Below are 27,916 nucleotides of genomic sequence, written 5' to 3' on the forward strand. Positions count from 1 at the left end.
CGTAAACACACAATATTTATCATTCTTCCCGGCTGAGATGGGAAAGGAGCTGAGCTGGCCACTCCAGACAGGCCTTGAGGCTATGGGTTTCAAAAGTCGAAATTCCCACTGTTGCATATGTTGGGTAATGTTTAAAAAACAGCAAACAGCTGCTGACCCCACTAACTCACAGCACAAGCACGCACGTGACAGCCTCCCTCAGGCACTGGAACTGACGTCAAGTTGAAGTTACTCTTCTCTGGTCTACAGGGCGGGTACCAGGTTTCCAAGCACCAGGTGAGAACTAAGCACCCAAGAGAGAGGCTGGACCAGGGGATTTTTCTGGGGCACACAAAATATGGCAACAGTATTGGGATGGCACACAATTGCTCCCAACTGATTTGCTAGCCAACCTCTCCCTTGCTGCTTTGATGACATCATCAGCCATGCTGGAAAAGCCTAGGCCAGGGATGGAGGTATACCTCCAGCTGAGTCAGAAAAGAACAGAGGTCATAGCCCTGCAGAAACCCAGCTCTGCCACAATCATGTGAGTGCGGAACCTAATCGGCCTCCCTCCCAAGCCTTTGGATGAGGCCCAGACACTCACAGACACCTTAGCCCTGAAGCAGAAAACTCAGTGGATTCCTGGAAACTCGGAGATGGTAAGCGGGCAGTAGGAGCAGTGATCGCTTGGAGCAGCTTCTCACACTGCTTGCTAGCTACTGAACACTGCAGGGCACCTGCCTAACACTGGCTCCAACGAGGCATCCTGCCCTCCTCACTCCACACTCCAGTGTTATCACACCGGTCACGACACAGTTGATACCCACAGCCCTGAGCCGCCATCCTAACTTGCCACTCAACAGCTGAGCAGCCAGCAGAGCACCTAGCATGCAGCCAGCGCTCAGGGAGTGCTTTTGCTGATGACATATTTGTGCTAAGCTGAGGACCAGAAAGGATGAAAACTTTCACCTTCAGTTTCTGGCAGAGGTCATTTGTTCCTTAAGGAGGAGGAGAAGGGGGAGGAGGGGGAGGAGGGGGGGAGGAGGAGGAGGAGGAGGAGGAGGGGGAGGAGGGGGGAGGGGGAGGAGGAGGGGAAGAGGAGGGGGAGGAGGGGGAGGAGGAGGGGGAGGAGGGGGAGGAGGAAACAGAGCTGGACCGTTGAACCTCCCGAAAGGTGGTGGTCCACAGCCAACCAGGAAAGCAAGTAGAGCAGGTTCTACTTCCGGTCACAAGTCTGAGCCCGGCTAACAAGACTGTCCCAGGGCTCAATTTCCTAGCAGTCCTGTCCTCAGAGCTAGGGGTACAATACTCTAGGGCTCAATCTCCAGCAAGAAGACACATGTCTCTAAATGTGATATGTCTTCTACTCAGGGTGTTTTTCTCCTTGGATTACCTTCCATTCTGGCCTTTAACAGCAAACTCTTACTCATCATTTAAAACCCACTCTCCGACCTCGCTCAGAATTAAGCAGCAGGAAGAACAGTAGGGAGGTGTGTAGTGATCAGAAAGAATGTTCTACCAGGGAACTTGGGCTGAGGTGGCATGGGGGATGGAGCAGAAGCAGCTGTCAAAATACCTCAGCGGGTGGTGAGGGTCAGCTTCCTCAAGCCTGTCTTTTGCAGAGCTATGCAATCCTGTCTGCAGGAATGTACTCCAGCCCAGCTGTTCTAGACCAGAAAAACCCAGCCCACTCCATGAAAAGAGGGTCAACTTCCTGGCTAGAAGAGAAAGTAGACATGGCTGCCTTGGGAACAGCATGAATTGGTTGCCCCTTGGTGTAGACCCAGGAGACTGCCCCAGAGAGATGATCCTCTGTTCAATTATCTTCTAAAGAAGAGCTGGAGCCCTTCTGGAGCCTCCTGAGGATTTGGAAACCTGGCTCAGCAAATGAGAGAGGCAAGCATATGCTTCTGGGCAGCCATGAGAGACGCTAGACTGCATCTTTACAAGACTTGCCTTAAGGACGCACACTCATGGCTCATGCATGCATATGATAGGAAAGAAGTCTGGAGGGATAACTAATAGTTCTGGGCATGAGAGATCATGCATGGGCCGCTTCCTTTATGGCTTTTGATGCTATAATTCCCTTCATACCTTTATAATAAGCACAGCTATTGTTAAGTCGGGGCCAGGAAGCCATGCCATCTGAGGAAGAATCAAATAGGCACTTCCTAGGGCCGTGGTAACAAAGTGCTTCACAGTCCTGGCACATGACAAGAAGAGCTTCATCCATCAGTCAGGAAGTTAGATTTGTGAAACGTAGGTGTTAACAGGGCTGGCTTCTCTGAGGCTCCATGCCTCTCACAACTTTTAGTAAGTGCATCAATCCTTGGTATCCCTTGGCTTGTGGCCACATCCTTCAATCCCTTCACACACTAAGACCCCTACTCCATCTGCGAAGGCCTAATTTCCAGAAAAAGCTACCAGGACCCGGGATTTCAGCATATCTTACTTGGGGCAGTGGTCATAATTCATCCCATAGGAGAACATGGAAAATGAGACACAAAGGGCTGTAGGCATTGTCTGCCAGTATCAGGTAGCTACCAGAGTTTGAGATGATTACATTGGATTGTATGGCTTGGGAGAATAAATGGGAACAAGATGTGGACAAGACAGATAGGAAGCTAAGCTGTTGTGGCCAAGACTGGCCATCTTGAGTAGAGACCCTTCATTCCTGTTGTGACAGTATTTGGAGGGCAGAGCAGATAAAGTGACATAAAGGTCCTGGCAGTTTACTGCACATGTCACCACCCTGGTACTGTCTGTTCAAATGCACCAACCCTGCCTCATTTGGCAAGCCCTGACCTTATCAGAGGCAGAGCAACCTGTCAGTCATGCACCGTCTTTGGTTTTCAGGGAAGCAGGAGTACATGTTCAAGGCTGAGGGAGACCCACCAGCTCAAGAAACTCAGAGAATCCCAACAGCCATGACACTAAGGATATCCCCAAAACTTAACAGCATTGTACGCTTCATCCCTTGGTCAGACCCCTCAGAGGTTAACACCCACGGACCATAATCAAAACTGCTAAGAGAGTAGGCCACAATTTGTTTAACTGCAGGGAGGATTTCCTTAAGAGTAACATTTATGTAAGAAGCAGCAGTAACATCCTAAGTTATGCTTGTTTATTATTTTTCTTAAACAGGGAAATCTTATCTGCAAAGAAATGGAAGCTCTTTGGCTCCAAAAAGCCCCTTCTTTTCACCAAAAATGCAAAACCTGGCACCCCCACTCACCTCTCCACGGGATCCCTGAGCATGACAAGGAGCTTGGCTTCAGGCTGAAAGGCATGGATGAAGTCTTGGGTCAGGAACGGTGGCTCGCCGTCTGTGCTGTTGTCATAGAAGAAGGTCCAGGCATTGTTATCCCACATTGTAGAGGCGCTGGCCTCTCCTGCAGACAGACAGAGAGCAGATGCTGGGCCATAGAGCATGAGCTCCCACTGTGAGCCAGAGGCCAAGCCTGGCTCCTGTGCCTTCCTCTTAAATAGCCATGACAGGCAGGCTTCTCATCCATTGTTGGCAGATGGGACTCGGGGGTCTGATAAAAGAACAACTGGTTCCCACCCCTCCCGGAGCCACCTCTACCCTCAGCTTCCCACCTCAGAAGGAACAAAATACAACCTTTATTAACATCTAGGACTTTAACTTCACAATTATTTAGCTTTGCTGGCAGCTCATAGCTCTGTGGCCTTTTAAGGGCCCACTGAGAATCTACTAGAAAGTTTCCTTCAAAATGTGTCAGGAAGAGAAAAGAGTCATTCGGGGAAGCTGACCCTCAGTGGAAAGCTGGATGCAATTTCCATCTATCTTTCCTTGGAACCATAACATTTAGTCACGGGCACAATCTCCAGGACCAAATGAAAGGAAGACTTTGCCAGAAGCCCAGGGGGTCTCAGCCTCAGCCCCCTGCTTCCCCGAATGACCAGCTGTCCATGCCCATTCCTCACCCCCTGCTCTTTCTATAGCTAGCACTCCATGCTGGGTGGATGAACAGGGCCCAACACAGTTTAATCAGAGTCTGCCCTGACAGGAGGATGAAAACATGAAGTACAGCTTTGGGGAGCGAGGGGAGGCCAAGACACGGGCACTTTAACAACACAGACTCTTGAATAATTGAAGTAGTTGATGTTGTTGTTGTTGTTGTTGCTGCTGCTGCTGCTATGTATGAGTGGGAGGGTATGGTAGTGGCATCTGTATCCCTATGTGCACACATATGTGTACCTGTTTATAAAGACCAGACAACGAGGAATGTCTCCCTTTATTGCTTAGTCTTTTTGAATCTGGGTCTCTCACTGAGCCCAGAGCTTGCCAATTGCCCAGATAGGCTTTCCAGTGAGCCCAAGGATGCCTCTGCCTCCACTTCCCCAGCACTGGGATTATGGAAGCACATAGCCAAGCCCTGCTTTTTCATGGTGGTGGAAATCCAAACTCAGGTCCTCATGCTTGTTCAAGTACTTGCAAATAAGCCATTTCCCAGCCAAATTTACCATGCTTTGTGACTGTCTGCAGAAATGTAGATGGAAAGGGACTCCAAGGATCCAGGCAGAGGACTACTGGTTCCTACCCCTTCCATGCCACCACTACCCCAGCACAATTCCTCAGGATGAACAGTCCCTCAGTCATCTCTACACTTAATTTCAGGACACAGACCATGTACCACATCTCATTGAGCCTCCCTTGTCAGTGATAAGCACATTAAAGTCATGTGTGAAGACTGTAGGCCCTGTATCTTCTGCTTGGCTTCCAATATGTCAGGTGAACACTTCCATCCCAGCCTTCTTTCCTTTCCTAGGGCTTTCCCCCCCAACATAACAAAGAGAGAAAAGACAAATCAATCAGACATCCTTTGGCAAACCTGCTCCAGATAAAGTAGGCAATGTGAAATGTAAGTGAAGTCTCTGCAAAAAATTGCCACAAATTCTGTCAGATCTCAAAAGGGAGCTGCTTCTAGAACCAAGCAGGCACTGGCCCCATCTTCTCATCTCTCCGTCTACCCAGCCTTCATTCATTTTATGTCTAATTCCTGCCCCACATTGTCTTGGCACCGGGGACAGAAGAAGAAACAAGACAGGCATAGACTGCCTCCTCTAAGAGGGAATCAGAAATTCCAGAAGCCATCAGTGTCCCAGCGAGTGGACAGGGATAAGGAGAAACCTTGCAGGTGGAGCAGGGCCTTTCCAGATCCACAGAACCTGGCTACCTCAGTCATGAGCCCCTGAGTATCTCCTGTCAGCACATGCTGAGAGGATGGACCTCCTCTGACCAATGGCCCATCACTCAAGGTGATGTGACCCCTTGACCTCTGTCAAGGCCTTCACTGGAAGGCAGAGCTGAGAAGGGCTGAGTCACATCCCAGGGCTGGGAGAAGCAGGGTCCTGACCTGCTCCGATCATGCCATCTTGTAGACCTGTAGACCGGATGGAAACGAAGGCCTGAGTTATCGCATGGTACAGAGCTGGCTGGTGACATAAGCAGAGCCAGACGCCAGCTTGTCATCTGCCTCTCCACACTGCCTGCCACACCAAGAGGCTATCATAAGACATCGCACCAAACCTGGCTGGGAGTAAATATCAGCGTGGCATTTTTATTTCTTGTTCTTTTTGAAATATAGCAGTACCTATAATTAGGAACGAAGACTTTCCTTTCTCATTCATTTTCTAAGCCTGTTTCTTGGCTTTGTGGGGAATATTTTTAGCTCTTTCATAGATCCTGAGATTTCCCCAGAGGCATATGGTATGGGAGTCTCAGCAAAATATTAATTAGACTTATTAAATGGGGTATTTGCACCCCTGAATTTGAAATTAAAAAACTAACAGCCAATTCATACTGTAGGTGTGAAGGTGGGTAGAATACATTCCCAGTGGATCCCAGAGATTTTACTTATGAATTAAAAAAAAAATAAAATCCATCCACCAATCAGTCTGCTTTGGCAGGAGCCAGAGTCTCCTCAGATTCAGGTACAGGGGTCTCAGCCAAGCAGCTGGTCACAGTCCATCCCACTCACTGAGAGACTCATTTGATTTAGAGAATCAAAATGTAATGGATCCAGGAACACAAAATAGATCATGGCCTCGGGGAACGAGTTTAAGTGAAATGTATGATTCAATTTCTCCTTTTCAGAAGGCGTTGGAGATAAACGCCTCGTCCCAAGCTGGAATGTGATGAAGCGTTCTGTCGGGTGGAACGAGTCTAACATCCAAAGCCCAGTCAGCCTAGGGATGGCCATGCCCCATAATGTGCCATCATTTGCTGAGGGTGACTTCAGGGATGCTCAACATTTAAAAAAATGCAAAGGATCCAGGGAGGGCGCTGTGAAGAAACAAACACTCTAACTAGATTAGCTTCAGTAATCATCATGTCTGTGTGTCAAGGTGTGCATATCTAAATATAAACCACTGATTCTTTTGAGATGGGAGGGGAGGGCATATGTGTGTGTGAGTGTATGTGTGTGTGTGTAAGAGTGTGTTTGAGTGTATGTGTGTGTAAGAGTGTGTGTGAGTGTGTGTGAAAGTGTGTGTGTAAGAGTGTGTGTGAATGTGTGTGTAATAGTGTGTATGAGTGTGTGTGAAAGTGTGTGTGAGTGTGTATAAGAGTGTGTGTGAGTGTGTGTGAAAGTGTGTGTCTGTAAGTGTATGTGTGAGTGTGTGAGTGTGTGTGTGAGCGTGTGAGTGTGTGTGTATGTGTGAGTGTGTGAGTGTGTGTGTGTGAGTGTGTGTATGTGTGAGTGTGTGTATGTGTGAGTGTGTGTGTATGTGTGAGTGTGTGTGTGTATGTGGGTGTGTGAGTGTATGTGTGTGTATGTATGTGTGAGTGAGTGTGGGAGTGTGTGTGTATGAGTGTGTGTGAGTATATGTGTGTGTATGTATGTGTGAGTACGTGTGTGTGTGTGTGTGTGTGTGTGTGTGTGTGCGCGCGCGCGCGCACATGTGTAGCCCTGGCTGTCCTGGAACTCACTCTGTAGACCAGGCTGGCCTGGAACTCAAGATTATCTGTCTGCCTCTGCCTCCCGAGTGCTGGGATTAGAGGCGTGCAGAGCTGCCACCACCATCTAGCTTACATTTTCAAGTTTGCTTCATTTATTCGGCTTTGCTTGGTTTTGTTTTGTTGAGGCAGGGTCTTCCTAATGAGTCCAAGCCAGCCTCAAACTCAAGACTCTCCTGCCTCTGGGTCCTGCACACATGCTGCTCAAACGACTTCATTTTGAATTCTCAAAGGCACTCAGGTTGCCCCCAAGACTCGTCCCAGGGGGTGCCAATCTCTGCTGAGAGGAGATGCTGCCTCCTTCCTGCAACCCTGGCATCCGATCAGTGACTCATGAGGAAGCTAACTCCAATCAAGACATTGTGAGGAGGAAACACACCTGCTTAATTTAAGGAAAAACAAAGAAACGACGAGTCTCTTAAAAAGCCATTTCAGTCGTCCTTGAGTCTGTATGGAATAAGCAAGCTCATCAAATGTTTCTGCTTTATAGTAACGGTATAAATGGCATGATTGTTTTACCTGGGGCTAACAGTGACAGCCACAGGGGGAAGGGACTCACCTGCAAACACTCTGCAGGTGAGGCAGGGCTGGCCCCAGAACATGGACCAAAACCCCAAAGAGTCTGCTTCTGCCAGGTACCCTGAAGCTACCCGGAAGCCATACCTACCGATAATGATCCTATTCATCTTGCTCGTCTGCTCTGCAGAGGCAGCCTGCAGTCCTTGATGGATCTGGTGTGCAGCCAAGTCAAAGAGGTCCAGGTAATCTTCCACAGGGTAGCGGTCTCGTAGCCCATCCCTCAGGCGGACAATTCCTACAGGAGCCAAGAAGTAAGTTATTGAAGACAGCGTTGCTGATACACATGATAGGGTGGTGGCCTCCTGAGGCAAGTCCAGAGAAGGACAGAAAGGTCAAGGGGACCTAACGTTAGGAGCAAAAGACTTGATGCAGGTAAGCTTCTGGAGGAGGCATATGGATGTGTGTGGAGAGCTCTGTCAATGCCTGCCTGCTTCAGCACGCACTTGCCTCATAGGGAGAAAGACACCAACTACCACTGCCACTGGGTAGTGGCCGCTTAAAAGATGCCACACCTACTCAAGAGGTAGAAAAGGGATGCATGGAGGGCTAGAGTTGAGAACGGCTTAACATTTTTACCAAGAGATTAAGGCAAGCACGCAACGTTGGCCCCTAGGATTTGGTGGTGTGCCAAATATGGAGAAGGACAAAAGAAAAGCAGCAAGGAGCCAGCATCCCGTCACCTCCACAGTGCCTCTCTCTCCAGTGCCCCATGGTGCTCTATAGAGATGCACTCCATCAAGCAGCCATGGTAAACGGACAGTGTCGTTGGTGCCCTCCATGGACACAGACTCTGGCACAAGCCACACACATCTGAGATTTGCTCCCTGTCTTAAAACAGCTCATAAACATTTCAAAACATACACTGCCCAGCACCACAGTAACCAAAGTTAACCAAAACAGAAAGAGAACAGTTCTGGCCAAAATAACAAGAGATTCAAGGTGACATTGAGTATTAGCAGCAGAGGCATGCCCTGTCCTTCCCTCCCTCCTGCCAGGAGAAAGCTGTTTCTCTTTAGGAGAAACACTGGGTGTGGTGGGAAAGTGTTACATACATCGAATGCATTAGATCTTGGCTAATTGGTGGCTAGTGTAGCCTTCCTGCTTCAACGCACACACGCAGCTACTCCAGAATAAAGACTGAACGGATGATATTGAACATTTGTCAGGAACAGTTAGTCTAAAGAAAATGTCTAAGATTCTCTTCTAGTGACCTGGGTCCTTTTATGTGGAAACTGCCTTCATGGCCCGCCCAGACTTTGGCAGACAACAGGCCATGTATCACCCATTAGCTTTAGTGACCAAATGTCTCCTGGCAGAAAGAAAAGGTTATGGACAGGAAACAGTGACCGAGGGCCACAGGGTGCCTGGGGCTGGGTGGAACAGAAACCAGCCTGCAAGGAGGGGCAGGGCAGGCAGGACCCACAGTGAACCTTGTTGACCAGAGGTGAACGCATCCCCACTGCATTGCAAACATAAGAGGTAGACGGGGCAGGTCATACAGCTGAGGCCTGAAGCTGCGTCTCCTCCAGATGTGGTGACTTCAGTAAAGCAGCCTAGGGCTGGGTGCCAGCCACCCCAGTCCCTGGCATAGACCGATCTCTGCCCAGGTCATGTGTTAAAGTTCTTTGGGACAACTAAAAGAGCTAGGTGTGTAACTCTCAGTCACACACACACACACACACACACACACACACACACACACACACACCAACTCCATCAGAAGTTTCCATTCTGCACCTGCCCCCTTGCACACAGCTAGCATCCAACCGGTGCTCACTGAGTGAGTGGCTGTTTGCCTGTGGAGTACAGCTTTGGCTTGAGTGTATTCCCCAGAGGCTCGTGTGCCAGGAGCTTGGCAAGGCTGGTACCCAGAGTAGGATGCTGAGGGTCACAGAACCCTTTAAATAACAGGGCACAATGGAAAATGGTTAGAGGATGGGAGCTCTGCCTGGAAAGAGTTTAATGCTGTTCTTTTGCAGTGACTCTGTCCTCTGAACGGGGGTTATTATAAAGCCAGGCCCCACCATGAACCTGGCCTCTGCTGCATATGGCTAGTCACCTTTTCCTTTCTCTGCCATCTTGTGAAGTAGCCAACAGCCTCTCACCAGGATATTAATAACAGACTTTTTAGAACTTTTTAGCCCCTAGAATCATGAACCAAATAAACACTGGTGTTTCGTTGTTATACTACAAAAACAGATTAATAATGTAACTGTCTAATGACAAGTGTCATGCCTCTGAATCTCAATGTATCTTCTCTCCAACCTTACCTGCCTTCCTCCACAGAATCTCATGCCATGCACTCACCAGCCACAACATATTTCCACAGAGTGACTGAGAAGACCCAACACTCACCAAAGCGCTTCCGGGTCCACCAGTGGGGCTCCTTGATGGCTGAGAATTTCACTTCTGGATGCAGCCGAAGGCGGTCATAGAGGTCAGTGGTTCCACACTTGGGCTGCCCAATGATGTAGAAGTGTGGCAGGCAGCGCAGGCGGAAATGCTTGCCATGCACATGGGACAGGTGGCCCCAGAAAGCCTTTCGCAGAGTGTCAAAGGTAGAGCGGAAGCGCTTGGAGTAGAGCACGTAGGAATTGGTCAGGTAGGGGTCAGTGGTGTTCCTGCCGGAGAATTCCTCATACCAACAAGGGCTCTTGCTAGTCGGAAGGAATTTATTGGGGATCACAGAAAACATCTGCGAGCAAAGAGAAAAGGAGACAGACACAGCAGAAGAAACACGATTAGCAAACTAGGAGTGGTGACCCACACCTGCAATCCTTGTAGGCCAGCATGGTCTACAGAGTGAGTTCCAGGACAGCCTAGGCTACACAGAGAGACTCTGTCTCAAAAAAACAACAACTACAAAATCTAAATGATGGGGCTGGAGAGGAGGCTCAGTAGTTAAGAGGGCATACTGCTCTTGCACGAGATCAGATGTGCTTCCTGCACCCACATCTGGCAGCTCACAACCACTTGGAACTCCGGCTCCAGGGAATGAGGCTTCCATTCTGGCTTCTAAGGGCAACTGCCCTTAAATGCACATACCCCTAATAAATCTTATTTTTTAAAAAAAAAATACTAAAACTGGTGGATCTACAAAAGCAATTTGAACCTCCATGACCCCATTCCAGGCAAGAAGGCTCTATGTGCAATGAGGAGACGGAATCATCTTTAAACATCTCTAAAGCCATTTGGGGCAGCAAATTCCCTTCTTGGCATTTCTACAGCATAAGCACACCGTGCTTTCTCATCCCAGAGGCTGCCAAATTATCCCTGCTGTAAGACATCCAGGAGACGCCTGTCATGGTCCACCCGTGCTCCCAAGGATGGTGGTAGGGAAGGAAGCATCCCTTCTTTAAAAGTCAATCATCAAGACTGACAGGAAGCTACTCACGTGCAACTCTTGTCTCTTGAGATCTTGTAAGTCTGGGAGCTGCCTGGTTGTGAACTCAATCCTGGCAGCGATGCTGTCAATAATCAGTTTAATGTTTGGATAATCCTTCACATAGGAGATGTTATTTACCGAAGGCTGGTAGTGATGCTCTTTCACATCACTAGGGCTCTCACTGTCCATCACGCTGGGGTTGCTGGGAAAGCCCCCATAATGGAAAGGGGATGAAATTAGAAGTTCCTGATGAGCCCCAGAAAGGATGTAAGAAGCCATCACCAAGGTCATTATTATCAATCCAAAGACCAGGCTACATCGCTTCCCTTTCCTGAAGCGCAAAAACCCGCCCCAGTTTTCGTTGCCCTCAGTCCTCACTTCGAGAACAGCAAGCAAGTTCATCTGCTTACTGTCCACCCGGAACAGAATCTTGTTTTCTCCTTTGCAACTGGGGCACGCCTGATGACTGTGATGGGGGCCTCCTTGGCAGGCAACCTGCTGTTTGTGTGCGTCTTCGGGGAACAGCTGTATGCAGCAATTAAGACAGTGCCTCATGGTAGAGTCCTTGGACAGAGAGTTTAGAGAGCCATGGGCCAGCCCTCGAGGAGTCCGCTGAGAAACTTTAAGGGTATCCCGTGAGGACAGAAGACGGTGGGAAGGCACAAGCAACAGAAACAAGTGAGGAAGAGAGCAGACACCAATGCGCTAGAGAATGACGCACATTCTTTGGTTCAGATGCAAAGGGCAACACAAAAGAATCCCAGGACTCTGTTCTGCAGCAGCCATGCAACGGTGAAGGGACCACAGGTTTGGGGGCGATTCTGCTCATGCTTCAGGTTTTCCCCATGGCACCAAAGAAAGCTGGAGTGGCATCAGTGGAGAGCGAGGAGTCACACCGGAGGTTAGAAGACATTATGGGTTCCTCGTTGACAGGTTGACTGGCATGCCTTCAGAATAGTTTCACTTCGTGGGGAGCAGATTCCTACTAATGCTGGGTGACCTAAACATAAAGAAAGACAAGTCTTGTTGCATTGTGTGGTAACTATGACGGTGCAAGAGTTGCTTCCCTGAGAAGAGCAAGTGTTTATCCCCCTCTTCTGCCTCTCCACTTCAGCCACGCTTACTTGTTCATAAGCAAGCCACAGATCATACAAAATAAATGGAGGTGTTTGCAGCTATTGTCCTTGGGGCTTGGGGGTTCATGTTCTGTCAGCAAATGTAACCCCCAACACTAGCCTTTGCATGACCCATGTACCCTCCAGGGCCTCTGCTTTCACATATCTGAGCTATGGCATCCCAGAATCTCAAGATTGTGTAACTACCATCAGATCCACGCACAGTCAGTATCTTAGGTTTTTGCTGCTATGATAAAACACCATGAGCAAAAGCAACTTGGAAAGGCAAGGATTATTTCACCTTACACTTCCACATCACAGTCCATCACTGAAAGAGGTCAGAGCAGGAACTCAAGGCAGGAACCTGGAGGCAAGGACTGAAGCAGAGACCATGGAGAAACACTGCTCACTGGCCTGCTCCTCATGACCTGCTCAGCCTGCTTTCTTACACAACCCAGGACCAACAGCCTAAGACTGCTACCACCCACAGGGAGCCGGACTTTGTCAATCAGTCATTAAGCAAGAAACTGCTCTAAAGAAATGCCTACAGGCCAATCTGATGGAGAAGTTTTCTCGATTGAGGTTTCTCACATAATTTTAGCTTTTACATAACTTTAGCTTTTTGTCAAATTGAAGAAAGAAAGGAAGAAAGAGAGAGGGGGGAAGGAAAAAGAAAAGAAAGAAAAGGAAGAAGGAGGGGGGAGGAAAGAAGAGAACCAAGACCATCAATGACTTCCAGTTTGAGGGACGAATCAAAGAATCATTTTTAAATCAGTGTTAAGTCTGAAGAGGGCAAGGAGGGTGAAGTGAAGCAGGAGGGAAGCCCAGGGATCCAAGCTGTCTCTTCATAGCTTCTGCCATCCATCAGCTACAGCTTAGGAAGCAACAGTTAATGAAAATTTAGCAACAATGAAATGATCCTCTTCTTCAGACAAGTGTATCATATTAAAAAAAAAACCATCTGCCTTTAGGTTATTAAGCAATTAAAGCCAATGCACAGTATTCCCCCAAGCCACGGGACACCTCAGACCCTGAAGTCATTTCTCACTCTGCTCCTCCCTGGAAAGACACGATTCTTAAAAACCCATTAACATAATGCCATGGCTCTAAAATGTATTTTTTCCCAAATGACACTTCTTTGGAGATGTCATTAAAGGCGAATGGATGAGCTAATGAAAGAGCTTGACATCGTTTCTTGCTGCTACACACGCACACCCAAGCCAGTCAACCTGAGTTCTCAACTCCTGAAGGACCAGTAAACTAGAATAACAGTACTTCCTAGTGACTATTTTTAAGGCACAAAATTAATGTGTGTAGAGAGTTTGTATAGGCCTGACATGTGTTTAGTGACCCAGGAAATGTACACAACACAGATAAAAGCGTCATTGCTGGCCACACTACAATCTTTAATTGCCAGTGAGTTCTAAAAGCATGTAATACACAATTCCAAATGGAAGGCCCTAAGCCGCATTCTTTTTCCTTAGGTTGACAATTAACCAAGGGTGGTGGACTCACATCTCATTGTCCTCCCTCATACACACCTCAAGCAACAACCCTCTGTCCCCAGAGAAGCAGCATTAACTAAGTCTTCATTACACACTCTATATTGGCCAGAGATCTACAACCCTACAGTAGAAATCTTTGTATCACTTGGATCCGAAGCCCAGGTTTTCTTGAAATACATTGGCAAAGAATTAGGTAAATGTTGTTTCTTCCACTCACAGAGTATTCTGCACACTGCCAGCATTTGTACTTAAATATTTAGAGGAGAGGTGCACTGGATAAATTCGATACAGGTCATTACAGCAGCACTGTGTGGATTGCCCAGATGAAAGCGAACCTTGTGAGTGCACAGCCAGGAATAGAATAAACAAAAGTTGCATTGTACAGGACTGGGGGTGGCTCGGTGGATAAAGCACTTGTTGCATAAGCAAAGCAACCTGCATTCAGATCCCCAGAACCCAGACTCGCCTTAACGCATTTCATTTTATGGAAGAGGCAGAAGCAGGATTGCCAGAGGTTTGTGAGCCAATATATGCAGCAGTGAACAAGAGAGACTCTGCCTCAAATGAGGTGAAAGGAAAGGACTGGCATCTGAAATCACCTTACCTCTACATGTATGCCCAAAACACACTCACCACTCACCTCTCTCTCTCTCTCTCTCTCTCTCTCTCTCTCTCTCTCTCTCTCTCCCCTACCTCTCTCCCCTCCCACTCCCCTCCCTCCCCCCACCCTCCCTCCTCCTCCTCCTCTCTCTCTCTCTCCCCCACACTGTGCGCGCGCGTGCTCGAGTGTGCACACACACACACACACACACACACACACACACACACACACTTTACAGAGTTGTTCAAGGAATTATCACTATACCCAGGGGGCCAGATTGAGAAGTACTGGTCTGAGGGGCAGTTAGGCAGAGTCTGAGATAGCGGGAGGAACAGACTTGAGGAGCATGGGAGGAGTCTCCCAGGGACCAAGCTGGATCCCACTCCTCCCTTAGGGCAGCTGGTGGGGCCTGACAGGAGCCTCTGCTTCTAGTTTGCTCCATCACCCCTGCCCCACTGATGGGTACAAACAATTCTTCCAAATTAAAGAAACAAAAAGACAAGATCCCTCCCATCCAACCCCCCTTGGCAAACTCCAACCCTGAAGCCAAGAAAACATTATTTTTCCACTTGTCAAAGACAAGGCCAAGGCCGGGGGTGGAGGGGGGGTTGGGGAGGGGTAGGGGGGTGGAGGTGGGGGTTTAAACCAAGGCTCCAAGCAGGGACTCAGTGGGAGGGTGTTCACACTCTGTCTTACTGTTAGTTGTTTTTGTTTTGTTTTTTTAAGAATGAAAGGGGGAAAAACAAACAAGGACTTTAAAGCCACAGAACAAGTATGTACATCTGAACCCAACAGAATGGGCAGAACATTCCTAACCAAGAGCTAAACTATCTTATTTCAAGCAAAGTAAATAAACCCCGGGACAGGAGGAGGCTGAAAATCTTAATGGGGGGTGGATGGGACAGAAGACAGGCTCAAACACGCCCAGTGTTCCTCTATCCAGCAGCTGTACCTCCTGATAGGCAAACCACTCCAAGATGGGTTGTTTTTACTCATTAAAGAAGACACTCCGAAAACACTCTAACGCAGTGTGTTCTCACTCACTCATTCATTCACTCATTCATTCATTCATTCATTCACTAGTTCAGCACATACTTTCTGAAGGTCGACTATGTGCTGACACATCCTATGGTGGGAACCATAAGTCAATATAAAATGTTGCATGTAGGTATGTGTGCATAGACATGTATAGTCGGTATTCAGCCCCCCCCCACATAACCCCACACCCCACGCACTGCTTGGAATCTTTCTTGGGTCTTAGGAGCTGCCCCTTCCTACCTGAGGTTATTTAATGAGTGACTTTGGTGGAGCCAGGAACCACTAGGAGCTTCAGGATGGGGCCTAGTCTTCAAAAAAGATCAAACCCCTGGTATAAGCCTGATGTAAGCCATCTCTCCTACGTTGAGAGACCTCTGCCCAAACTCAAATTCACTGGGATCTGAGGCCTTCAGGGCTGATAAGCACACAGAGGTGGGTGAAGCCAGGAGAATCATGGGTATTCCTCCCTATGACTGACTGCTGGCCAGTGCTGCTAGGGCACTTCTGGAACGTGAGTTACTCCTCCTGAAACCACTCTAGAAACCCTGGGAACCTTTGCCTCTGTGTTTCTGACACAGTGTGGGTGTTGGGAACGCTGCTTCTGGGGATCTAAAATGGAGCAATCTTTTGGGAATGAGCCCTCAGACTTCAGGCATTTGGAGTTGACCTTGAATGGCATGACTCCAGCCTGGTTTGGAGAAGTTGAAGCTGTTTGTACTGGTAATACTTTTGGAGGAAGGGGACAGAGTCTTCTTTAAGAAAAAGGTACAAACTGTCCTCCCCAAGCCCAAAACTTTACAGGCTTTCTATCAAATGTGAAGTACATCTCAATAAAGTTGATTAAGACCAATCCCATAATAGAGTAATGAGGTTACTGCTGCCCCCCGCAAGTGCGGACTTTGGACCTTCACTACCTCTGAACAAGCCAGTTCTTAGACAGACAAGAAAGGCACAGGGAGACCCATGACAGAGGACTCTCCCACCTGAGCTGCCTTTTATTCCACCTTGGCCAGGAGTGCTACAGGGACATCAATCTGAAAAGATGTCACAAGTACACAAGATAACCTCAGGTACCGAAAGTCCCAAACAATGAAACCATTAGACACCACTGTTCAATGCCACAGTGCAAGGCCTGGCTGGATAAGTCTTCACAGCACAGGCTGTCCCTGCACTGTAGGACACGCAAGGTCAACACTGTCCCTGGCCTTCCATTAGAGGCTAGTAGCACCTATCTCCTGAGATAGGGTAAGCAAAACCAGGTCCAGACATAGGCAAAGGCCCCTCCTGGGGACCTATCCTCCCCCAGGTGGAGACTGTCTGAGAGGAAAGACTCCAATGCACACTGAGCAGAGAGTGACTTCAGAGTAGCTGTTGAACAAAGTCTGAGGGACCTGACAGAAGCAGAGCTCTGTGGAGATGAGGGAAGCAAGGGAGGGGGAGGTTCTGTGGGAAATCAAAGCCATTGAGAACCACCTGTGGGTAGATCCTTGGGGACTTGTGCTATTTTGGAGATGCTATCAACCACATGAGGCTAAGTCAGAGATTAGATTCTATACAGCCTTGAAAGCTAGTGTCAAGGGTGATATTGGCCCAAGTGTATAAAAAGAGGCATGCTACATAGTCTTTCCCAAGGCATTGCCTAAGCTATGTAGCTATTAAATAACACAGCTAATGAAAAAAAAATCCAATTCATGTGGCTGTACTAGAAGGAGAATGGATTAGTATCACAGCCCTCAACTGGCTTTTCCCATACACTGCAGATGATCCCAGGGATAGCCACTCAGAAACTTAACACTCAAGTGTTCCTCCCTCAGACACAGGTAATGCATCCCACTTGTACCGTACCTGGCTGGAATGCCGGCGCTTGGTGCCAGGCGGCTCAGGTTAGTCAGGACCTCTAGTGCTCATTCATGTAGTAAACCAAGGTACTCAGGGATACATTACAGCCCTGTCGCCTCCCAGCCAGGGCTCCACGCTGTACCCCGCGGATGCAGACCAGAACTGTGGGAACCCGGTGCCACTGCGCGAGATCAGATAACTGGTCCCCAAATAGAAAGCATTCAATTACCCAGCCTTTGCTTGGATGCCCCCTATTAACCTATGTACCCCCGGCATCATTAGCAAACCATTTATAACAAAATTGTAATTGAGAGACCCAGAAAGACCACTTTAGATTAAGTAATTGAATGCCCCTCAGTGAAAGATCGATAAAGGGCATCCAATTTCACCCTAGGAAAAACTTATTAAATTATTGTAGCTAGAAGCTGATAGAGCAGAAGAAAGATGTATGAAACTTCAAAGGAAATCTGGATGGACTTCAATAAATAGCTTCATTTAGCTGAAACATTCATGTTGGCCCTCCAAGGGGGGAAAGGGGAAAATAGCTAATTACACGATTTCACTTTTATGTTTAAAGGAGAAAATTTTTGATGGGTCTTAATTAACCTTTACTAAAAACACAAAGCCTTCTTCCGGTTAGTGTGTCTAAATGCTGACACCTCTCCTTGGGCTATGTATATGAACTATTCTTTTTGTCAAGAAATATTAATCAGTACAAAGAGGAAGAAATGTTTTGAGTCAGCTCAAAGGTATCATAAAGAGACTCCGGAGATCAAGAAGAAAGCTAACAAGAGTTCTGTACAAGCAATAAGCAGTGTTAGTCTCTCTCTCTCTGTGTGTGTGTGTGTGTGTGTGTGTGTGTGTGTGTGTGTGCACATGTGCACTCATACACTCATGTAGAAGCAAACGGTTCACATCAAGTGTCATCATCAATAGGTCTCCTCATTATTTTTTTGAGACAACATCTCTCAGTGGCCTGGAGCTCACCGATTTAGCTAGACTGGCTGGCCCACAAGCCTCAGGAACCTTCCACATGGATGCTAGGGTTGTGAGCACGGGGCGTTGTTTTGTACGGTAAGAGCTTGACCAAGTAAGCCATGTCCCAGGTTCCAGCGTCAATCTTATACCTGAGGCTTTCGAGTCAATTAACGGAACAGAGTCACTCCTCACCTTGACACTCAGTGCCCTCTAGCTTGTAGAAAGCACAGAGTGAGCATTCCAAGCTCTTATCTACCAAGGGACTTCAGACAAGTGACTTATCTGGGCCTTTGTGTTCTCAAATGGCACACAGGCGAGCATAGATCACCCACAGCTTGGGAGTTAAGAGCCTGGCTGTTGTGGCCAAATTGCTTGGGTTTGACCTTGACAGGACATTAAACCTTTCTCCTCTCTGTTTCCTTGAATAGGAGGTGAGAATAGTCAAAGGACCTATAGCCCACCACGGTAATTGGTATGAAGTGAGCTAACACATATAACATACTTATGAGGGTAATCCATTGTAAACACTTAATAAATGTTAGTTAATACTGCATACACAGAGTGCTGGCATGCAGCATCACGAATGCTAATCACTATTCATAAATACGATTTAGGACAGACTGCATTACTGGGCCTTATTCATTATTCCTCCCTATAGTCACACTCTTGTTCTGTGAATCACTTTGCACTTTACAATAAAGGAGTGGACTATTTCTTTACCCTTCCGCTTGAGTCAGGTGTCCTGCTTTAGCCAGCAGGATGAGGTAGGAGAGAACACCTGCCAGTCTCAAGCCCAAGTGAAAAGGGACCGTGCACATCTACTCATCCCGAGAAGAGCATGGCTGGGCCAATAGAAGGATGACAGACACATGAAGGAAAGCCAAGGCTAACATGGAGGAGCTGGAACCCACCTGACCCAGCCGCCCCTCCAGAGACATTGTTCTATTCATTCACCACACAGTGAGCTACCCCAATATCCTCTGCTACGGGTTGCGAGCCATCAGAGCTACAAATATCAGCGGCAACAACTGGGTAGCGAGCTTCACAAAGCACACGGAACGCTTACGAGGGGCCAGTACAGGCCAAAGCAACTCACCAGGATGCAGCTAGTTACGGAGTCCACCTCTCATTCTGCAAGCCTTTCTCCCCTAACACCAGACTCAGAGAACACCATGCTATAGCAATGATGGAAGCCAGAAGGGAGTTCTTCTGAGATTAGGCCACAATCACCTCAACACGCCACATGCTCTTCATAGGAATTTGTTTATGATAGCCACGGCTGTTTTGTTCTTGTTATCTGGACAACTGACCCCATCCCCCCAATGGGATGGACAGGCCTTCCTTCTAGCCTCTGTGGGGTTACTGTCATTTCTCCCTCTGTCTTATTATTCCCCTAGCAAGCCCGTGCTGTAATCTGACCCTGATAGGTTCCTTGCCAAATTTCATCTTCCTGATGCCTGGAGTCTCTTATCAGTGTTCTCTCTGCAAGTATCCCCTTACCATGGTCAGCAGGCTCTTCCTGTCTGGCACCAAGTGTGTATCATATGTACCACAGGAGTTTTATTTTGTTCTTTTGATATAGAGTCTGCTGTGTGACAAGACTTTTCCTGGGGAGATGAACATCTACTTACCCCTGATAATGAGCACATGACAGACCAGAGTACAGATATTGCCAAGGTTGAACTTGGTGAACCAATGGGTTTTACTGGGGTTAGTTCTAAGAATATGGGTGAAGAGTTACTTACAAAAGCAGAAATGACTCAAAGATAGCTATATTGCTAAAGCCCACCTCAGCATGGGTGACAGATCACAAAAGTTGAGAAGCCTGGAACGTACTGCACAGTCTACAGGCTGCTCAACAGGCTGGAGAGTACCCTTTCCATGTGCCTCAGTTGGTCTAAATGTCTGGTAGGCAGCTAGGCTGGTTTCTGCTTCTTTCAGGCATCTGGTCTGGTCTCAGTCTTCTTTTCAGTGTGTCTTAGTAGAGAATATTCTTGGAGTTCAGCTCCTTTCATCTGAGACAACTCCAGCTTTAATTGCTTTTATTTTGGCAGGCAGGGGGCCTACTGAACCTGGTCAGTTTCAGGGACATCCTGAAGCTATTTTTAAGTTGTTTACCTTCCTGCTTAAGGAAGGTCCTATGTGAGGGACACAACAGGCTCTCACAATATAGCCCTGGGTATCCTGGAACTCCCTATGTAGGCCAGGCTAGCCTTGAATTTATAGAGATCTCCCTGTGGATTAAAGGTATGCGCCACCATACCTTGCATACTACGGGGGTTTTATAAATTGCATACTTGGCTGTATAATAATTTCACCATCAACATTGTTTTTGTTAGTAGCAATTGCTTTTTTGTGCATTACAGCATAGAAAGAGTCCATAGAAAAAGCTATCATTTCATGACCCATATCTGTGGAAAACCTACATTCTCACAAAAATCCAATCTCCATAGCAAATAGTCCTCCTCTCTCTTGTACCCCAGCTTGATACCCAGGGCCTCAATTTAGTAGAGAGGTGGAACACAGGAAAAAGGGTTTCCATGAAGTCAAAGCATCAAGCCAGACCTCAAAGTAGGCAGACCCACCTTTTAATTCAGCTCAAATGTTATCAACTCTATGAACTCACACAATAAACTGAACCATCCTGAGACTTAGATTTTCATGTGTAGTCTGGGAGTTAAACCATTGTTGGCCTCCAGCATGAATTTGAAGAAGTAATAGACAGAAAAATGCATAACCTCTACCTGGCATACAGCAAACTTCCATAAGTAAAACACAGTCTTTGCATTACTAGACAGGGCCTCAAGCACTCACCTGCTTTTTACCTATGTCTAGATGTCCAACTTCCCCACCTACACCCAATGTGAGGACAAGAATTCCAGGAAGAGATGGGTGCCATGCTTGTCCCTACGTGTCTGAAGGAAACTAGGAAGAGAGTTGTAACAGGGCAAAACCCACAGGGGACCCCTAGAAACTTCTAAAGAGCCATTCATGGTGGGAAACTTCTAGCATATCTTGAAGATGACAGTGCGTAGTCAGAGCCCAGGTGAACCCATGCTCCCTAGAGTTATCAACCTAGGCATATCAACATAGTTGCAAGTATCAACCTAGGTTATCAACACAGTACGAGCCTATAGGCACCTGCTCATCCAGGCCTGCCTTCGATAGAGGAAAGAGGTGCCTGCCATGGTTCTTTGCTTCCTGGGAACATGTAGCTCATAGGAGACAGATGGGGTAAGAGACTCAAAGGCCTGGCACTCCACCTTCACCTCCACAGACTTTAGCTCATCATCTGGCTTAACCTCAAACGGTCCAGTAGCTCATCCAGGCCCACGGTTCCTTCAAGACGTGGCCTAAAGATCAGCTTCTCAGTCTCCCAGGGGCTCTGCATAAGGAGGAGAGAAAAGCTCAACCAAAGAAGAGGAGATGACGAGGGCCACTCACAAGCCTTCTTCCTGAATTCCCTGTTACCAGAGACCCCGAGTCTCACACCATCTCAATTCCCACTTGCATTTGAAGCTGATGGTCTACAAATTTACACCCAGAGAAAGAAGGAATTCAGGGATGCTGCCTGGTCTGGTACCAAGTGTCCTGCACAGAGAAGGAGGCATGGGAAGCAATAAAAGCTTCAGGTGCTGGCTGAAGGAGGAGGAAGAAGAGGAAGTCTGGGTATAGTGACACGCCTGAGACCACAAAAACACAGAAATGACTTTACAGAGCACGTTGGCCCAGGATCTCTCCTGCACAAGAAAGTCCCTTGTCACTCCTGCAGTCCCAGGTGGACAAGCTGGGTTCTATGAATGTTAGCCATGTTGCAGCAATGCTATTGAGGCTGAGCACCAAGTAGGAGCGTCTTGAAAGGCTGTTTCAAACCCTGACAGCCTAAATACCCTACTAGCATGGCAGAGATCTGCTGGGCACAGGAGGTCCTGAGCAGAACTCCCCACATCGCTCAACCCAGCCTCAAACCCTGGCTGGTCACCCTTATGAGCTGTGGCCTCTGTCTGGGCATTAGCTTTACCATCTGGAAGCTGAGGGTTGGGGACTGCCCCTTTCAGTTTTAACGCTTTCAGACATAGGATCTGAGATTAATTTCTCTTTGACAAAAACCTGGCATCATCACCTCCTTCTGTCTTTCGCTGCTGCTAGGCTTCTAGTTTTCAGCAACTGTTAAAAGCTGGCCCAGGCTTTGCTTTATCAGCCTCCAAAGAAGCCAGACTGTCAGTCTTAAAGGTTCATTCATCATGGGTTTTCTCCCAATAGAAACTCACTCTTTCCCCCCTACCACCACCACATCTGTCCATCACATGGTATCAGCCTCTTGCACCACGCTCAAGCCTGCATTTGCTGGGGCCACGAAGGTGAGGACCACACAGCCCAGAGCTCAGAGCATCCAGCTAACTCCAGAGCAAAGACTCTAGGGACTTCCAGAGACAGGATCAGCTCGTCATTCCAGAACCGTTCAACCCCATGACAGGAGCGGTCTAAAGCACCCACCTGGTGCCAGGCAATCTGTAAAAGACACATTGTGGCTTAGTGGCTAGAGGCACCCTAACAACAGTGACAATGCCTGGAGCCACAGTCTCCTACAGCAGGGACAGGTGGGTGGGTGGGGCTGTCCGTCTGTTCCAGCTTTGACCCAGCCAAACCCAGCCAGATCCCTGTCTCACCAACAACCGTGCATAACTGAGGTTTGCTCCATAAAGGCATAGCGGGCAAGGGGCTTCAAACATGATCACACTGCAGTTCTCACCCAGTGATTTCCAAAGGTCTGTGTGACACAACAGACGATTTTCTGAGCCCAGGGTGTCTAGAGGGCAAACTCTTTTAGAACACTCGTTTTAGTATTTCCAGTGGTGATTCAAATCACTGGGACACTGGCTCCTCCACTCAAGCCTGTCTAGTAACTGTCTGCCATCCCAATCACGTGAAACCTACAGACCCAAGCTTCAAGCTGTGCTTTGGACACAGCCCACCAAAATAGCTCTAGGGGACATAGTGACTGTGGCCTTTGCACAGAACTCCCAGGGGAGCACATAGACTCAGGGTTTTCAATGGCCTCAGAAACAATGAAAAGAAGGGATGACTACTAGTACTGCATCAGCCATGTGTGGGAGGCTACATACTACTGTCCTTAATAGTAACTCTCCGACGTCAGTATGCAGAGTTTCAAAGTACATGTGGGAAACTGAGGCACCAAAAGGTTATACACATACCCAGAGTCACACAGCTAGCCAGTGGCTATGTTCGCTAGAGTTATTTTGGTGGGCAGGCTCAGAAGCAGCACAGGAAGCTTGGTTTCTATAAACTGCACCTAAGCGGAATGATGCAGGCAGTGACTAGACAATCATGGATCTGTTTGGCTGCAAAGCCTGTGACCTTTGACCTATATACTCAATGATGCTGCCGCCAACAGAGGCTGGCAGAATGGCGTATCATCATCTGATTGGCCAGCTTGGACTTGAAACTGCTCAGACAAGGCAGCCAGGCTAGGTCGTGAGCTTCACACAAGCACACGGCCAGTGACGCTCAGCCCAGGAGAGCATGGCCCTCACTCTAGGTGGATGTTCAGTAAATAATCCCACTTTAGTGACAGAAGAAAACTCCAGAATGCTCCATTGAGTTCCTAGGAATGCTTCAGAACAGGGCTTTTTCGGCTTGGTCACTGGTGTGACACCAGCGAACACTGACTCGTGTCCATACACCAGCCTAGGGTCAATGTGGATGATGGGGTTTAAATGTCCTGATAATATTAAAGACAAGTATAGCCATTAGCCCCACTGTACAGTGGGCTCAACTGTAAATTTAATACCATATACTTCCTGATTGGTGTGACTTATAGAGATAGGAGAGGATATGGGCCAGGGGAGGGGCTGGATAGCTAAAGACCTCAGAGTCTGCACTGGGCACCAGCCACCACATTGAAATAGCCGTGTGACTGCAGACAAACTCCTTCACCACTGAGACCCTCATCCTCTTCTTCGAGTTGCCAAATAGGCCCAATGTCCTCAGGTAATGAGGTGTCTGAGAACCAGTTATCCTTCGTGTGTGTTTGTGAGGTTACCTGCATGTGCAGCACCAAACCTTCTCTGCCAGGGGGAAGGGGAACGTTTTCTGACATTTTGACTCTCGTGTGGCTGAGTACAAAGTCCCTAAGCAGTGGCATGTGTGTGTGTGTGTGTGTAATAAGAGAGAGTGTGTGTATGTGTGTTAGAGAGGGAGACAGTGTGTATGTAAGACAGTATGTGTATATGTATGTGTTAGAGGGACAGAGTGTTTGTGTGTTAGAGAGAGAGAGAGTGAAAAATGTGTGGGAGTAAGAGAAAGAATGTGTGTGAGAGAGGAGAGAGAGAATGTGTGGGAGGGAAAGCGTGAGAGTGAGAATAGGGGGTGTGTGTGCCAAAGGGACAGGGTGGCTCTGTCCACCTTTGTGTCCCTAGTCTCTTCCTGCCACTGAGACAGACTCTGGAGAGAGGAGGGAGGATCCTGAGTAGCAGGAGATGGCCCGCCCAGATGCCCTTCAGGTCTCTCACAGAACAGAACTCACACATTGCCAGTTCACAGAATGCGAATGAAGATCTCGCAAATGTACAGCAGAGACCTAGAGTGAATAAATTAAAGGCAGCACAATGGGGAGGGAAGCAGCTGTGTGCTCCCCGCCAGATGGCCTCCCTGATCGGAATACTTTTAAATATTGTTTTATTTTCAAAGATAAGCAAAGTAAGAGTCTGGTTAACCCTTGAATGGAGAGAACCTCCTGGGATACTTCAGTGGTGTTTCTTTCTGATGGAAGGAGCAGGCCACCTATCTGACAGTGTCCTCTAGATGGTGTCACAAGGTGAAGCTGGACATGGCATGCACTACCCATCCCCAAGCAGACCCGCCCTTACCAGGCGTGGTAAAAGGCAACAGAGTGGCCTGTGCATCAGCCCCAGTGTGGCTGTGGATGTGATGGTGAGCATCTGGGGGAAGAGGGTACAGGAACCTGCATGACAAGTCCAAGATGCCACGGTTAGGACGCTTAGAGAGCTTTAACACTGTTTTAGAATTAAGTTCTAGGCAAGTACATGGCAAAGTGAGAGAGAGGTCGTGCTACCCTTTGCTAACATGGAGGGAAGCCAGGTAGGTGCTGGCAGGTCTGGCGGTGAACCCATCAAGATCCTCTTCTGCTCCTGACCATTCTCAGTGCCACAGGTGAGTGTGGCTGTTCTGCAGTACAAAAGGAAGAGAAACAGAAGCCCTGGACACGGCCTTCTCTGAATCACAGCAGAGCAGAAGGCAGAGCTAGACACAGCAGAAGCCCCAGCTGGCCCTCTTTCCATTGAGCAAGGCAACTCATACATCCCATAGCAATCAGTTTCCAGGAGTGACTGTGGGTGGAGCTTGGGGCCCTTCGGCTCACACTGGCACAGCCCCATCTGGCTTTGAAGTTCACTCGGAAAGATCAAGCATTCCTCTTGCAACTACAAGAGCAGTAACGAAATAATGAACACTAGGTAACAAAGGAGGGGCAGAAAGAAGCAGGCTGGAACGAGGTCTGGTAAGCCATACCCTCAGCCCCAATTTCCCTCCGTGCACTCACGTGTGTACTCCTTGCTATCCTCATCAAGGAGATTAGGCAGAGGGACTACCTAAGGTTAGAGATGGCCAAGCTAAAGGGTTGAATGCAAGAACAAGGGGGAGTTACCTCAAAGCTTCACTTTAAGCCCTTATTTCCCAAGTATCTTTGAATTAATAACATTCCCCCACTAGGCACAGCATGATGCTCAGCTGTTGTCCTCCTTGTACATCATCACCACCACCACCGCCACCACCATCACCATCACCACCACCACCACCACCACCACCATCACCTCCACCACCACCATCACCATCACCACCACCACCATCACCTCCACCACCACCATCACCATCACCACCACCACCACCATCACCACCACCACCACCATCATCACCACCACCACCATCATCACCACCACCACCATCATCACCACCACCACCATCACTACCACCATCATCACCACCACCACCATCACTACCACCATCATCACCACCACCACCATCACTACCACCATCATCAATCAAATTCCCAGTTGACTGAGAATCATGCTCTTGAGAGCCATTCCAGGAAGGACACTGTCTCTTGCCTCCTCTGTCACAATGATGAAAAACCCAAGACAGCCCACAGAATTCCCCGGTGGGTGTGAATCTTTATAAACATGTCAAAGGCAGAGACAAAGGTGGAGGTGATGGTGATGTACAAGGAGGACAACAGCTGAGCATCATGCTGTGCCTAGTGGGGGAATGTTATTAATTCAAAGATACTTGGGAAATAAGGGCTTAAAGTGAAGCTTTGAGGAGCACACAGGACGACCATAAGGCTCCAGAGACACCGTTTTGTGAGTATTCACCTATGTGACCCTCAAACAGAGATGCCCTTGGATGGGGCTCCATACGACTGCATGGGCCGTGAGATGGACAGGCACACTCTGGAAGAAAGGGAAACCGTGGAGGAGAGAAAAAAGTGAGAATTCCAAATAAAGGAGTGTTAATCACAGCCCCCCACCTTGATGGAATCCACCTCTTCCTGGCTGTGTGTCCTCAGGGCAACTGCTTTACAATTCTGGGCTTGTTTGCTTCCCTTCAGCCTAGAGAAAATTGCAGCAGGAAATGCTGGAGGATTAATGGCCTCATCCACGCAAAATATTTCCTTGATGCCACTAACCCCCAGAGCTTGAAAATCACTGCCATAACCACCCCCACCCCTTTATGCTTTCCAAGATCTGCAAAGATCTCAGCCAGCAATAGCAACTTTGGTCCGGTGTCTGAAACCCCAACCAACCCTGGATGATGACAGAATTCTTAAGGCAGCAGGGTAGCAGGGGATTCAAACAAGCTTATGCCGAGGACACCCTCACCCTCACCCACCGTGCATCAGAGACCACACTGGAACCCCGGAACACTGGCAGCCTATGGCCAGAAGGAGCCTCCAGGAGAAAATCCACCTTTTAGACTCCAATAGACCTAGTTTCTGGAACCTCAATTCAAACCTAGAATCTAGATTCCCAGTTTCTGTAAAGTAGGTCAACCAAGCATTTATTTATAGACAAATCACCCAAGTTACCAAACACAGGTATCATATATATATAATATATATGTATTTATAATATATATGTATTTATAATATATATGTATATTATATGCAATATAATATATGTATTTATACACATGTATCTGTTTTTTGGGGTTTTATTTTTCATTAATTCCTCCCCAAGTCTCCATAGTTAAAGCTGGGGGAGGGAGGGTCTTTAATGAACATTTGGACAAAGGTGTGTTCTGTCAGGTACTGCTCTGACACACTAGGACCGTGGCTGTCTGTGACCAGTATGCCAAGGACACCACCCGCCCTGGAGAGAAGCTGACACTCACAGCTTTGTGAGGCCAGGTGAGAATAAGGGAGGCTAGAACAAAAGCCCCTGAAGCCAATCAGCTGGCCCCAAGAGCAGCTGTGCCCTCCGCTCTATGTAAACAAGTTTTTTTTTTAAAGTACTAGTTCAAAAAATAATCAGCACATCTTGGCTCAGGCTCTGACTCCCACAAAGCAAATGATGTGTGATCTGAGAAAGCTGTAACCTCAGATATAACTGCAGAATAGAGCAAAGTCACAGAGACTAGGGAGGCCCCACCGTACCCCTGTGAAGTCAAGGCTTATTCTCAGAGGGTCAGACTTCCTCCTGGGCTTATAAGCAAGAGTCCAAAAGTTAAAAGATAGGTAGATAGATAGATAGATAGATAGATAGATAGATAGATAGATAGATAGACAGACAGACAGACAGACAGACAGACAGACAGACAGACAGATGAATAAAGAAAACCTTGCAACTAACTTCCTATCAAGGGCTGCTCTGGTCT

The 27,916-nt window shown here is 47.9% G+C and overlaps 1 protein-coding gene across 6 annotated transcripts in view; it reads right to left on the reverse strand.

Moving 5' to 3' along the window:
• Chst15 (carbohydrate sulfotransferase 15) overlaps positions 1-27,916 on the reverse strand; it is an 81,111-nt gene that overhangs the window by 20,708 nt on the left and 32,487 nt on the right. For 4 of the 6 annotated variants that reach the window (XM_006230430.5, XM_006230433.5, XM_006230431.5 and 1 more), the window contains exons 2-5: positions 10,938-11,928; positions 9,899-10,238; positions 7,632-7,778; positions 3,218-3,374 (exon numbers count right to left, since the gene is read on the reverse strand). In XM_006230430.5, coding sequence (XP_006230492.1) covers positions 3,218-3,374; positions 7,632-7,778; positions 9,899-10,238; positions 10,938-11,483 — 1,190 coding nt within the window. In that variant the 5' untranslated portion in view covers positions 11,484-11,928. 6 annotated transcript variants of the gene reach the window in all.

Source organism: Rattus norvegicus, chromosome 1 (assembly GCF_036323735.1).
Source record: "Rattus norvegicus strain BN/NHsdMcwi chromosome 1, GRCr8, whole genome shotgun sequence".
Lineage (NCBI taxonomy): Eukaryota > Metazoa > Chordata > Mammalia > Rodentia > Muridae > Rattus > Rattus norvegicus.